The 15097-nt window shown below is 40.9% G+C and overlaps 1 protein-coding gene across 2 annotated transcripts in view; it reads left to right on the forward strand.

Moving 5' to 3' along the window:
* Window positions 1-15097, forward strand: part of Atp9b (ATPase phospholipid transporting 9B (putative)) — a 188400-nt gene that overhangs the window by 42720 nt on the left and 130583 nt on the right. For both annotated transcript variants that reach the window (XM_032885744.1, XM_032885745.1), the window contains exons 5-6: window positions 4010-4118; window positions 11544-11602. In XM_032885744.1, coding sequence (XP_032741635.1) covers window positions 4010-4118; window positions 11544-11602 — 168 coding nt within the window. The remainder of the gene's footprint in view (window positions 1-4009; window positions 4119-11543; window positions 11603-15097) is intronic.

The raw sequence follows: 15097 nt of genomic DNA on the forward strand, positions 1-15097 counted from the left end.
GTAGGCCTAATAAAGTTACGAACCCAGGCTTCTTGTCTCTCATAGGTTCATTAGTGTTTCCTTTTCTTTCTCTGCCACGGAGGTGTCACGGTAGCATGCAAGGTGACCTTGTTTCTACAATTTTGTATTTCACATAATTCACACGAGTTGTTCCTGGTATTTTTCCTAGGGACTTCCTTTTTAAGTGTGAGATCACACACTTAACAGTGTTGAAGTAAAATGAACAGGGTAGCAAGATAAGCAACCAGAGGCATTTAGATTTAATTATTTTTCATATGACCCAGACGACATTCTGAACAAAACAGTTTAAGGAAGGCAGGGCCTAACATGGCTCACAGTTTGAGGGTACAGACATCATGGCAGGGAGTTCATGTAGCAGGAACTCAAGGGGGTTGTTCTCTTCATTCCACATTCAGGAGTCAGAGAGAGGAACGCTCAGCCTCTAATACAGCCCTCAGAAGCACACTGCCTTCTTCAGACCCATGCCCCGAGGACTTTTGATTCTAGAGCCTGTCATTTTACCTGCCATTGCTAACCATTGCAGCCGTCCGATTCTATATACAGAAGGCATCCTTGTGTATGGAGGAAGAATCCAAGGAGCCTGTGCACAGAGGAATGTGGGAGTGAAAAGAGAGTTAGCAATGGAATACAAGATGTGAAAACCATTTGTATTTTTATATATTAGCTATAACCATCTGAAATGAAATTAGGATAGCAACTTCACTTGGAATAATATCAAGAAGAAGAGTTATTTAGGACAAACTTAGTAAAGATGTGAAAGTACTGAAAACTACAAACATGGAGATTTGACTGAATGCAAAGTGAGTCCAGACTGTGGACCAGTGTTAGGGTGGCAGCATCCTTCCAGTAGACTGTGGGTGTAATCCATGTTCTATCAAAAATCCCATGCGGCTTCCTTCCTCTTTTTTTTTTTTTTTTTTGACCCAATTGGTAAGATATAATTGCCCACTTAAACATACAAAGCCCGGTGCCATCCATCCCTTGAGAACATTGATAACAACCTGTAAATACACAGAGCAGAATCTTAACATCACCTGCCATGGCTTCTCTGGCTTCCTTCCTCTTGTCTCCTTCTCCTACTTCCCTCTAGAAAATTACTAGCTGATTGTAAGAATTGTTTTGAAAGTGCCAGGGACTCAGTAGCCAGTGTATCCTAAAATGTAAATACAAATGGGAAACTGACATGTCCATGTTGGAAACTATCATAGTCAGATAGACAGGAGCTACTAGTGTAAGGTAATCGTATAGACGAGAGAATATGATTAGCAGTCCAGAAATAAGCCTTTGTATCTACAGCTAGTTGGTTTCCAGTACAAGAACTCACCGATGGTGGAAGAGTGGTCTTATCAGAATTAGTAGCAGAACAATGGGAAAGCCGCACAGACAGCAAAGATAAATTCTCTCATGACACAGGCTGACCAGGCTAGACAGATGTGTCGAGTGCAGGCAGCCAGGCAGGCAAGTGCAGTTGGAGAAAGCAGCAGCACTGCTTTTGGGGATGCAGTGGGGTTTGTGGATGGCTGTGCCAGTGTGGCCCACAACGTGCAGGAAAGAAAGCTTCCGCAGTACAGCAGACAGGGACCTAAGGTCAAGGGGATATTGAGCAGTGGTCAGCACAGAAGTTTGTACTGTGTATTCAGCTGAATACTCTGCCCCAGACTGAACTGTAACCAGTGTGCTGTAAAGAATGCTCCCCATTAATTCCTGATTGGTCAGTAAGTGGCTGGGGCTTATGACTGGGCAAAAAGGATAGGAAGGCCAGGCTTAGAACCAAGTGAGGGGTCTGGAGAGATCTCATAGGGAGGAGAGAGAAATGTGAGAGAGAGGAGGCTGCCATCAGACAGGGTAGACCCAGAGCACATAGCCAAAAGATCACCCTGAGCACAGCCTGATGGAGTGCCAACAGCCCAGGAGACACCGGATTGGCAACTGACTAACATTTGTGTGGGTTTTAACAGGTTGATGGCTCAAAACCTGCCCAGTAGTGCCTACAGCTTATTAATAAACTGTAGTGTTCCTGCTTCATTATTCAGGATCTATACAACCAAGAGTGGGGTAGAAACCCTTAGTCCACTAGGAATAAAGGGACTGTAGTAACTCTCCACGAGAAGCTCATCTCATACTGTCAGTCTGGTCAGTCCACACACTGCTGTACGGCAGTTTGAGTTCAACTGTGGGGAGTCAGGCAGTAGCGGGGGTGTGAGACGGTTTCTGTGATAATACACTAAAGAGGTTACCCTCACTGTTTTTATGGCTAGACAGCTGTTGAGCCCGGATGTCATAGGACCATTGAAATGTAACAAGTTTACAATTAGGAAGAATACATGGGTTTGTAGCTACAGTGAGGTAACAGGGGATGAGGGACATAAGACTGTCAGATTAATTTAGACAGTCTCATTCTCTCTGTCTGTCTGTCTCTCTCTGTCTCTGCCCCTGTGTCTGTCTCTCTCTGTCTCTCTGTCTCTGTCTCTGTCTGTCTCTCTCTCTCTCTCTCTCTCTCTCTCTCTCTCTCTCTCCTCTCTCTCTCTTTCTGTTCTGTGTGTGTGTGTGTGTGTGTGTGTGTGTGTGTGTGTGTGTGTGTGTTTCCAGAGGACAGCCTTGAATGTCATTCCTCAGGTGCTGCACACCTTCCATATGGGCCTTTCATTGGCCTGGAACTCTCCAAGTAGGTTAGATTAAATAGAAAGCAAGCCCTAGAGATCTCAGTGCTGGGATTACAAGCACTTGTCTTGTGTTAAAATGTGGGTTACAGAGGTCAAATTCACATTGTCAGGATTGTGTAGTAAGCACTTTACCTGCTGAGTCTATCTTCCTAGGCTGTCTTGGACAACTGTACTGTACAAGTCTTTTAGTTGCATATGTATTTGTTCACCACTTGCTTGGCTGATGCCCATGGAGGCCAGAAGAGGGCATTGTATCTCCTGTAACTGGAGTTAAAAGTGGTTGTGAGCTGCCCTGTGGGGAAAAATCTAAAGAATCCATACACAGAGGAACGTTGGAATGGAAGAGTGAGCTAGTAAGGCTGTAGGATACAAGATAACAAAACCATTTGTGTTCTCATATTGTAGTACTAACCTCCTCTGGAGGAGTTGCCAGTGCTCCTAACTGCTGAGCCATCTCTCCACCCCTCCACTCTTTGCCCTGACATTTTAAGTTGTGTTTATACACAGTGCTTTGTAACAGGGTATTTAGAGAAATGCTGTGTCAATGGCTATAGGGCCTATTCTTTCCAGTGACCTCTTTAATACAACCCTTTGGTTTTATGCAGGAAACGCTGGAATAAACAATTACTGCCCTCTGAATGGAATTCATTCAGTGCTCTGTTGTTTACAATGTGCTGAATCTAAGTCATCAGAACAAGACTATGGCTGTTGAAGAAGGATCTTTGCTTTATCATGGGCAAAGTGACCTGAATACCACTCTTTTTCCACTTATTTATTTATTTACTTACTTATTTATATGTTAGAATCTCACTTTATAGATTAGGCTGGTCTCGAACTCACTATGTAGCTAGCCCATGTTGGCCGCACACTCTTGATAGGACCCCAGCTTCACTAGCACTAGAGTTATAGGGGTGAGCCACTCTGCCCATCTTGGAAGAATTTCCCTGTAGCTTATCAGAAAATGCATATGTAGCCTTTAAAAATGACAGATACTATCTGCGTCAGGTTTCACAATAGATTATAAGTTTGTTGAAGCTTCGTTTAGATAGCATGCAAGCTACCAGTTGACAGTTTACTTAAAAAGCAAAATGAAATCGTTCTCATCTCTACAGTCCAGTCAGTATAACAGTGTGTGAGCTGTCTCCTTAGTCTGAGGGTTGTCAGGTTTTACTACACATTGTATGCATTTTTATAGTTTTTATTTTCATGTATTTTGTGTTTCAGGGAGGAGTAATATAAATTGAAGGGGGAAGTAAAACTAAATAATAAAGCATTTTCCTCTGCTTTATTTGTTCTGCTTTCTAAAATACTTTTTTGTTTTATAGGGATTTGTCATGGCCGTTACTATTGCACGTGAAGCAATTGATGAATTTCGACGTTTTCAGCGAGACAAGGAAATGAATTCACAGTTATATAGCAAGCTTACAGTAAGAGGTTAGCAAGAGACTTAATTTTTCTAGCATTTGCTTAGCATAAGCATGTTAGAGCTAACACAGAAAGGGAAGCATGTTCATCCTGTTCTTGAAAGCACACACGATTGTATATGGGATCCAATTTCTTACTGTACATAGTGCTAGAATCTCAGTTAGATTGATCTTTTGACATGTATGTTTGTATGTATATGCATAGCTATATTTTCATGTTATATACAAACACACATGTGTGCACACATTGACATAAATCTATATGAAGTGCTGTTAGAATGCTGTAATAGATTTAAAGGAAACCCAGCTGCACGTGTCCTGTGATGCACAGTAATACTGTGAAGGGTGTCTTACTGTTCATCACACCCATAAAGGTCAGTTACCATGGCGTTAAGCCTCTGAAGTCAGTGCTGTCATTCGATATGGCCAGAGGTGCATACCTAGCGCTCCTTGCCCCATTCGGGCATTAGCTCCCCTCCTAACAAATGCTTACAGAGCTCATTTTCCTCACTTTTTAGTGTGTAGTTGACAAAGGAGCAGTCTATCAGGAAGAGAATGGGGCAGCCTGTTACAGACTCTGTGACAGTAGAAGAACTGAGGATTGAACAGGATGGGGCACACTGAACTCTAAAGTGTGACTTTCCTGAAAAGAAACAAAACAAAACCAAAATTCACTGGGCTCCTTCTTCATTTTTGTCTCCTTTTCTTCCACCAAAGTCCTGGGTGACTTCTGCTTTGCCTTTTCTGTCTCTCTCAGGTTTTGCCTCCTCAGGTTTTGGACATTTCATATGAGTGGAGTCATAAACCACGGCCGTCTTTTGTCATTGGCTTCCTTCCTTTGGCATGTTTTCAGGGCTCATACATGTTATAGCATAAAGTGGTATTTTCTTTTTGTTGGCAGGTAACATTCTGCAGCTCTACACAGCACATGTTTACCTGCTCAACACTGGGCGGGTGTTGGGGTTGTTGATATTCTCTCATGGTTGTGACTAACATTCCCATGAATACTTTGTACCAGCTTTTTCATAAACGTTGTTTCACTTCTCTTGGGTGATGAGTCTGTGCAGCACTCTGAAGGAAGCACCATGCCGGTTCTGATTGGCTGTGGCATTGGGCATTATTGCCAGTGGTGCACACGGGTTCTGATTTTGCCATGTCTTCAGCAGTACTTGTCCCTGTCTTCCAGGTTTCTGTAGTGATGTGTGTTTTATTTGCGTTTCTAATGACTATTGAGGTTGGGTGTGCTGTGTGCTTATTGTCCGTTTGCAGATTTCCTTTGGATGTTGTAATATTCAGATCTCTCAGCCACTTTTTTCTACTGAGCCCTTAGGCGTCCATTGCTGAGTTTTGTTTCTTAGGTATCATAGGGAAATCCTTTGTCAGATTTATGATTGCACATAGTTCTTCCAATTTTGTGGGCTCACATTTTTACTTTCTTAATGCATAAACATTTTGTTTGGTCAAATTCATTCACTTTTTTCTCTTGTTTGTGTTTTTGGTATTGTAGCAAAGAAATAACTGGCCAACTCTGTAATGATTTTTCTGGTCTTTTAGCAGTTACAGTTTAAGTTCTGCGTTTAACTCTGATCCACTCTCCTGTATAATGTGTTGCAGACATCACATTTGTCTGTGTAAATATCAAGTTGTCTGCTACCACACAGAGAAGACTACTCTCCTCACTACACACTTCTAAATTATTAAAGTGCTTGCTGCATACACATGAGGATCTGAGTTAGGATTCTCAGCACCCTAGGAAAAAGCTGGGTGTACTGTTTAACATCTGTAAGGCCAGGATTTGGTGAGGGTGTATGTTTGGGGAACAGAGGCAGATGCCTGGTGTTCACTGGCCACAGTCTAGCCCCATAAGTGAGTCCAAGTTTAGTTAGAGAGACTGCCTCAAAAAATAAGATGGAGAGCGATTGAGGAAGACACCTAACATGGACTTCTACCTGTGTGCACACGTGTGAACACATGTGACTGCTAGAAAGGAAGGTAAGATTTACTTTTAATAAGAAGAACCCTCAAAGGCCAGGTAAATTAGGTTTGACTTTATATTGTTATTTTGAGAGCAGTTTATAGACTCTGGCTTACTTTGAATTTAGTTTTACTTTAGTGTTTGTGATGGAGCAGAGATTGATGTTTGCATTGGTGCATTGGTGATTGGAGTGGTGATGTCAGTGGAGATTGATAAGTGAACTAGTCAGTCAGTACAGCATGCAGAGCAGGAAGCTCCATGTGTCTGTCTTTCAGCAGAAAGTTTTATTTGCTAGGCAGTGGTAGCACACACCCTTAATCACAGCACCAGAGAATCAGGTCTTGAAAAATGATGGATGGATGGATGGATGGATGGATGGATGGATGGATGGATGGATGGATGGATGATTTTGTATGTATGTATGTATGTATGTATGTATGTATGTATGTATGTATGTATGTATGTATGCATGTGTATCCTGCATGCACATGTGTTCAGTAGTGGAGGCTAGAAGAAGGCATTGATTTCCCTGGAGTTAGAGGAGGTTGTAAGCCATCCATTGTGAGTGCTGAAAACTGAAACTTTACAAAAGTAGCAAGCTATCTTAATAGCTGAACTGCCCCCCTTTCAAACTGCAGTTTTTAAAATAAAATACTTAAAATACCATTCAAATGTCTATTACTTTGATACATGCTAAGAAATAACAGTAGAAAGACTTTTAAAACCTGTTTTCCCTGGCTAAACAATTACAATTTTGTAAGAGCAAAATACTGGATAGACCAGTAAACAGACCGGGGGTCATACTGTCCAGTAGCCTCTTGTCTGAGCCTAAGTGTTGCAGGAAGCATTCTTGACATGCTTAGTGCAAAGTGTGAATGTTGTGTATGTCAGCCCAGGCTGCAGGGAAGAAACAGAGCAGCTTGAGCAAGGGCTGTCTGGAGGGCCTTCGAGTCCTTCCTCTGCTGAATTCGAACTTTGGGAATTGTTCATGCACAGCCCTTTACTGTCGCCAGTGCTCTTGTGCTCTACATTGAGAGGTGATCTGTCCATCCACTGTTTGGATGAAAAGGTCTGACATGCTTGATTTTGTAATCTAGCAGGTAGGCTTCTTATTTCATAGTTCTGTGACTGGTGCTGTGTTCTCTGTGATTTAGTCTCTCACTGTTTTCTCCACGACTTACCTCACATATGTTCAGGCATTTATTCTCATATTCCCTCTCCCTCTCCCCTTCTCTCTCCATTCACTCATTCATTTATTTATTTTCTCTTTTCCTGTCCCTCTCTCCTTTTCTCTTCCTTCTTTGTCTCTCTCTTCCTCCCTTCCCTGTCTTCCTGTCTATCTCTCTCTCCTCTCCATCTCTCTCCCCCATCTGTCTTTCTTTCTCTTTTTCTGTTCCCTTTCCCTCCCTTCCTCTTCCCCTCCCCCTTCTTCAAATAACAATTTACCTATAGGCGATGAAGCATGGAAGGAGTGGCCTCTCAGAATTGAGTTAAGTGGTATTTATGAAATAGAGAAGGAGACAGGGTAAATACCATACTACCACTGTAAGTGGTAGTATGGTCTATGGGTGATATTTTGGGTCCTCTGACATTGAAAGGGCACTCAGCAGACATCTCTGTAGGACAAAGTAAAATGGTTTAACACATCAGCCTTGGAAGCTCTAGAAAGCAGCTTGGGCAGCATTAGTGACCTAGCCTATCTGCCTTTCAGAAGTGTGGCCTCCAGCAAAGTTAGTGGGGAGAATTCTTGCCTTCCAGAACTATGATTTCTCATCTAGTTCAAATCAGGTAGCCAAGGAAGACTATATCATCCCACAGCCAGAGAAATAGAAGGCACCAACGGTTGGCTAGGGTGAATGAGACTGGCCAGCCGTGTGCTGTTTGCTAATTATCAAGTTGGAATTCTGTCCTTGCATGGATAACTGAACACACAAATCTTCATTTGTTTGTTTGTTTGTTTGTTGTGAGACAGAGTTTTATTATGTAGACTAGATGATCTAGAACTTGCTGTATAGACAATACTGGCCTTGAACTCACAGTGATAAGCCTTCCTCTGCCTTCCAAGTTTTAGAAATAAAGACATAGGCTACCGCGAGGCCAGAAGTCTTCATTTTTTTGATAGTAACATTTTCAGTTGTAAGATAAGCTTCTGAGCTATAAAAGATGTATATTTAGAATTGAAAATAATTTTTCCAGACGGTAAATACCATGTAGCCCAGGGTCCCTTTCACCCCAGGCATGCACTATGCTGCTATAAGACGTTTTGTACATCATCTTTGGGTTTTAGGACATAGGTCCTATCCTTTGGTTTGGCTTAGGTGCCTGCTCTTTCCTGGTGTTTTCTTGCTACTGTTTTGGTAATATAGGGAATTGGACCCAGGCTCTGTGTACAGGCTCTACCACTGAGCTATACCACCAGTCTGTTTTAAACTTTGAGGCAGGGTCTGCTCTAACTCTCTTCACATCCACTCTTCCACTAGCATCTCAGAGCCTTGTGTTCTGCTCATGTTATGGCTTTCTGTCATTCTAGCCACTTTCCAATATCACATCCGACCTTTTAGATTGTTGATGTTTGTCATATGTCTAAGATAGGTCCCTAGGCCAGGGATGGAGCAGTGGAAGGTCTTCATAGCCCACTTGGGCTTTGTCGCACTTCCCTCTTAACAACTGATAAAAGCCAACTGCGCTCTACCCAAGAAGAGGGTGCTTCTTCCTCAAACACCAGAACAGCCATTGATGATTTGTGTCACAACATGAGTGGGTCTCAACACTAAAACCCTGAGAAGTCCAGGAACAGACTTGTGTGTGTTCTGTTGTGTTTGCTTCTTTCAGACAGCTTTGGAGATCTAGGGCTGATGTCCTGTGACCAGCCTCTGCACAACCCTGTAGGGTTTCAGTATGCAGTTGTCACCTCTCGATGAGTACCTGGCTCTTCTCAGATTTTGGCCATTCTGAGTAAAACTTCTATGGATGTTTTCATTTAAGTTTCAGTTTCTGTAGGAGAAATTGTTTGTTTGTAGGTGAAGCAGGCATGTCACAATACACCATCATATTCTGAAGTTTAATGGCTACTCAGATACATATATAGCATTTTAAAGTTAGGCGTTTAAGCATTAGAGATGTGTAAAAAAATAGGACTGGTGTTGATTGAGTTACTACTACAAGGTTACAGAGACCCTGTTGCTTTGTGCTTAAGAGTTCTGGGATAGAGGGGCTTTACTAATGGGACAAGTGCCAGAAGTGTGTCAGAGTGAGCAAGGACTATTATACCGTTGTCAGATGTGAGTTGTAGGTGGATACAGAGCAAGGGCGTATTCAGAGAGTAGGAGTGTTCATTAAGGGAGTATACAGAGAGTAGGAGAGTTCATTAAGGAACACTGAGTTGAGGTTGTCATAAAGAACTTGTACGTCATCTTTACAGAATTGTTAAATATTGGAAGTTTTGGTATGGAGATAAACCTAATCTTTAGGTTTTTCATTGAGTTCCTTTGGAGTTCCAGTTGAACTAGAGAAATTACAGTGGAGTCTATTTTACGCTATGTTCTGCATACAAAATTTAAAAATAAGGACTGGCATTGAAAGACTGGGTCTGTTTGCAAGGAACATCAGAGGGAGGACAAAATCTTGGTTCCTGGGGTTAAGCCACAGCGATACTTTTCTTCTGGCAGGGCCCACTTAGCCATTCTGCCTCTTCAGGACAGTGGCAGATCAAATGCTGTCCTCAGTAGACAGGTTGTGCAGAGTCCCAAGGTCTGCTCAGGGCCGAGGGTTCCCTGCAGAGACTAGAGTGAGGCTACTGAGGCTGTGCAGTGACAGTGCTACCATCAAGAGCAAGCGGCCTCTCGAGTGTGAGGTTAAACTGTTCAGGAAATAGGTGCTGTTAAAACAATGTACCAAGTCTTGAAAGTGTGAAAAGGGGACTTTAACTGCAGAGAGTTTGGAGCAGATGCTGTATGGACTGGTGTTTAGACCTCTCTAGTTTGGTTTTTAAAGGTTAGCCTTTCCCTTATCCCACACTTATTTCAAACCTCTGTGGTCAAGTGGACTTCCTGCCTCAGTGTTGTTCCCCGCAGCGTGGTGGACACAGTAGATATATACCACTGTGACCAGTTTAGCCTTCTGATTCATAGTGCAGGATTATTAATGTCTGAGAAATCTTGACACCTTACTGTAGATTTTCCCTTGACCATGTAATTACGACTCCACAGAAGTGAAGAGCAGTCAGTGCAGCAGGCAGCAGTGACCGTGTGTGGCCTTTATCATGTCTGTTACCATGCAGTAAAGTAACCGACCTTTTGGGGGATTTTAGGGCTTTATAAAAGAATAAAAATGGGGTGTCTCCTGTATTTTAAAATGTTTTTGACATTTTAGTATATTACATAATTTAATTACAGTTTTTTTAATGTGTGTATTAATCCAGATACAAAAAAGCAGAAGGCGGCAAAGAGAATTGGCTGGCTAGGAGAGAAAGTGGAATTGAAAGACAGCACAGGGATTCTGTAGAGAGGGGCCAAGAAGTCAATGGCAATCTTTACTCTCTCATACTATAAGGCTTTGTGAGAAATTGTGAGGAGTGAAGTTCAGTATAAAACCTGGTTGTTTTGGTAAAGCTCTGACTCTGGCCTAGACAAGAGGGAAGTGAATGTAAAAGTTGCAGTCAAACCTGTTAGTCTGATACAGATTAAACTGTGGAAACAGATTCACTTGGTGGTCCCTTGTCCTACAAGGCAGAGGGAGGCTAAGATGGGAGGAGGGAGTGATTTGATTAAGTTTTCATATTATCTGCTTAACGTCATTTTGTAGATAGTATTTATAGCTACTTAAGTATAATATATGCACCTTTATAAATAGCTGTTTCATGTGTGTATATAGATATTAAGGATTTACTCACTATGTACATAGAAAAATTACTTGGAGTAGTAAAACTATCAGTTTTCAGTTCTGTCATACTCGTGACAACAATGCTCATGGGTGATGACTTCATTCATAGATTCCTTTACCCGTTCTGTGTGTCCTTGTCAGTCACAAGTGACTCACAGTACTAAGGACTTGTGCATCTCCATGGCACTCAGCTTCAGACACCAGATTATTTTATTTCTCAACGTTCCTGATCACTGCCTACTTCACTGAGAACTGAAACACTAAAAAACCACATGACGAGCCTTCCACATGTAATCCTTCCTAAATTACCACAAGAAAACCCTTGCTCTGTTGTTATTATTATTAATGGGTAGTTATTTATGTGTGTTTGGTAGTTTACTAATAAGTTTAATTATGTATGACTATGTATATCCAAAATGTAACTTGAAAGTATGAGGAGAGATTTCTGCTTTTAATTTTTTAATTTTTATTTATTGTTTTTCCTAAATATGTTTTTAAATCATTACTTATTAATAGTTACTCTCTGGTACACTTTTGTTTGCCTGGGTTGATTGTACTTTTTTTTTTTTTTTTTTTAAGGTAAAGTTCAAGTTAAGAGTTCAGACATACAAGTTGGAGACCTCATCATAGTGGAAAAGGTTGATGTGATTTTTAATATATTTTAGATCTATATGTACAACAGTCATTAAAATTAGCCTAATTACAAGTAATGTTGACTTCAAATGAACTATTGAGTTAGTTATTTTAATTCTTAATGTGCTTGTGTAAGATTTGATGTATTTTAATTACATTTAGATATTTATATTATTCTATTTTGCTACCTTATATTTCAATGTCTGTAGGTAAAGCCATACTTTTAAATGTCAGACCTATGTTAATTGTTTAGTGTATCTCATTTGACCTCAGAATTGTGTTCAAAATGTTAATAATTCTATATCAGTGTTCAGAATTTACTTGTCCAGATGGTTATATACAATTATTGACTCCAAATCTTATGGTTTAAATTTTAAAGAGAGAATGAGTGAAAGTTAAGGAGCACTAGAAAATAGTTTAGGCCATGATGAGAAGAAGCCCTGTTCTAAAAAGAGGTCATGAGGCATGGAGACAGTCAGGCTTGCTGTGGTCTGGAGAGTGAATGGATGGGGAGTATACAGGCGAGGGTTTTCCTCTGGAATGCTGTCCTTGTCTCATCCTGTGACATGTAAGGGCCCATACATATATGTGTCTCTCTCTCTGTAAGAGATTCTTCCTGGTGTGCTGTCTCTGCCTCATTCTGTTCTGTGTAAGCACCATGCACACCACCCAGGTACATGATGTCAGTGCTGTGGACATATCTTCTCTGAGAATATTCTTACTTTGTGATCTGAATTCTCATGAAATTCCTTGTTGACTTTTAAAAGTCTCCAAGATAGATTCCCACTTGGGCTGATAAAACTGTTCAGTTTGCTGTTGGCTGGCAGCTTCTCTGCCTGGATTCATGGTATCTTCTTCACATAGAAATGATCTTCTTGTTACTTTATTCTGTATACAGGGGATGTGGTGTGATTTTATAAAGTGGAGCAGTGCTTAGCATGCAGACTACTGAAACAGACATCTGTAGTGTTTCCGTGTATAAATGCCAGAAAGTCCTAGCCTTGTATCCATCATGGTTTTCAAAGTTTTCTCCTCTGTTTTTGTATTATGTTGTTCATTTTATAGTGACCCTCTTTATGTCTTTGCACATTTCTGAAGGGTAGATTCTGACCAAGTGCATGACTTAGTAGATCTTAATTTTGTTAAGGTGTTTCTTTCTGTCATAGGCTGTATTCCTTCTGTATTGATTAATATGCAATTTCATCTTTTGCCTTGTATGTTGATAATGGGTAGTGAACTATGGGCCTCCTTTCTGCCGAGAATGCGTTCTACCGCCGAGCTTTTGTTATACTGTGTATTACATCTGAAGAGGGAAGGAAGCTGTGACAAGTAAGGGAAGGAGCCGAAAGTGTGCTGACTGTACAGACGTAGACCTGGTGGGGAAGTGTAAGCTATTTTATGTTTATGAGCAGAATAAGTACAATATTTCTATGTCACGCCTTTTGTTAAATATTGTGTCTTAGGACTAGGGGTGTGGCATTTGTATACAACACTTTGCTTGGAACTTGTAGTACCACACTTCACCACCACCCACACCCACTGCTACCACCACCACCAAAAAATAGCTTAAGGCTTAGTCCATACACAAATTTAAGGTCGTAGTATGAATTCCCTTTGCTGTTTAATTCTAATTACTTGATTTAAGTATTTTCTTATACTAATGGCCTAACGGCACATTTTTCTTTGTAATTCAGAATGTCTGGTGCTGTCACTAACACGGAATCTGCTGCTTTATGTACTTGCAGAATGAATTAGCTTGGCACTGGGGACCTTCCCTGCACATGCTGGATAGCCACTGCTCCACCTTAGACTTCGTCAGAGTATCGTGGCCTGTGTTGCTTTGGTGACAGTATTGAGCAGCACAGCCATCCCCACAATTCCCTTCAGTGAATTAACTCACAGCCTGACATATTGTAGTGTATGTGTTTTGGGTGGAAACTGGAAGTTCTAACTTTTCTTCTAAGTTATGCCCTAATATTAAAGGTGTAACTTTCTAGGGAAACCATTTGCAAGAGTTTTCTGGTTTTGTTTTTTCTAACCTGCCCCAAAGGAAGCCATCTTTGTTAAAACAAATAAGCATGGTACGAATGCAACTTTGTAAATGTGCAGAACGCCGCAGTGCTTTGATTGTTTTAGACTTGATATAACTGAGATAAAGACACAAACTATTTGTATAAGCAAAACAATCCATCTACCCAGAGTCGAAAATACCTTTATTTAAATGAAGAAAAAAGCCATAGTTTGCTGTCTTTACACATATCAAGTTAGTCACCTGTGTAGAGCTAGAGTCACTCAGAAGTTACATGCATGTATGTGACATATATTCAGTCCCTGAAGATCTGGGGTTTAGGAAAAAGGCTTAGAACACTCCCAGCAGGCAGGACTGAGAGTGGAGTTGATAATGTTCCTTTACTAGTCTTCAGAACTAGCTTAAGGAAGAAGAACAATTGTTTTTTCCAGAAGCAAGAAGAAAAAAACATTTTTTTCTTCATTTTCTATTATACTTCAATTTGATGAGTTAGTATATGGTGTATATCATAGTGCCCAGAACAGAACAGTGTATGATAGAAAGTCTATGAGTAGAAGAAGCATCCTGGGATACTTTAAGGCAGCAAAGATGGATTCCTGAAAAGGACCCAGATGACACCCTCTGGAGGACAAGATGAGAGCCAGTGGCACTAGTGAAAATAATGAAAATGCTTCATTATTTTCATGTCAATTCTCTAAACACAGCAATCAAGACATGAGCTTTCTGTCATTGACCAGCAAAGTACCTCAACTTCACTACTTGAGCTGGGTGAAGAAAATATGTAGAAAAATATACCGTATAAAATTAATTAAACAAAGGTATATGGAATAGGGGGTTGCTTTGTTGGTGTCAAGGAAAATGTCCAGTAGAATAATGAAAAATAAAAGCAACCAAGAAGTTGCATTAGTAATGTAGAACATTTGAAAAGGAAATATTCAGGTAGAGGTTTATTCCTTGGGCCTTTAAAGAGGATCTGACGTTTGTTTTGTATAGTGATTGTCAGAAAATAGGGTAGAGCACACACTCTTGTTTTATAAGTCCAAAATTTTTGGTGTTCTAACACCAAAGGGAGGATAGTCACAGCAAAAGACAACCTTGAAAAAGCACTTTCCAGTCGCAGCCAATCTTACAGGTCTTGTCAAAGCCACAGGAAGATTCTGTCCCTTCTTCCACCTTCTTTCCCCCTCCTTTCTCTCTTCTTTCTCCTTCCTCCCCTTCCTTTTCCTGTCCTGTCCTCTTTTTCTCCTTTTTCTCCCTCCATCCTTCTCTTTTCTCAGTTTAAAAAAAAAAAAAAAGACACAGACAGTCTTACTTAAAACCAATTTGGAAAGGTTCTGTAACAGCCAAGCAGTCGTGACAAGCAGACAGTGGGAAGACTCCTGCCATGCCAAGACCTATATTCCACCACTGCATTAATCAGTGCAGGTAGGAGAGAGGTGGAAACCACGCTCATGAAACCTTAGGAAGAACC

This window comes from Rattus rattus, chromosome 15 (genome assembly GCF_011064425.1).
Source record: "Rattus rattus isolate New Zealand chromosome 15, Rrattus_CSIRO_v1, whole genome shotgun sequence".
In the NCBI taxonomy this organism is placed as follows: Eukaryota; Metazoa; Chordata; class Mammalia; order Rodentia; family Muridae; genus Rattus; species Rattus rattus.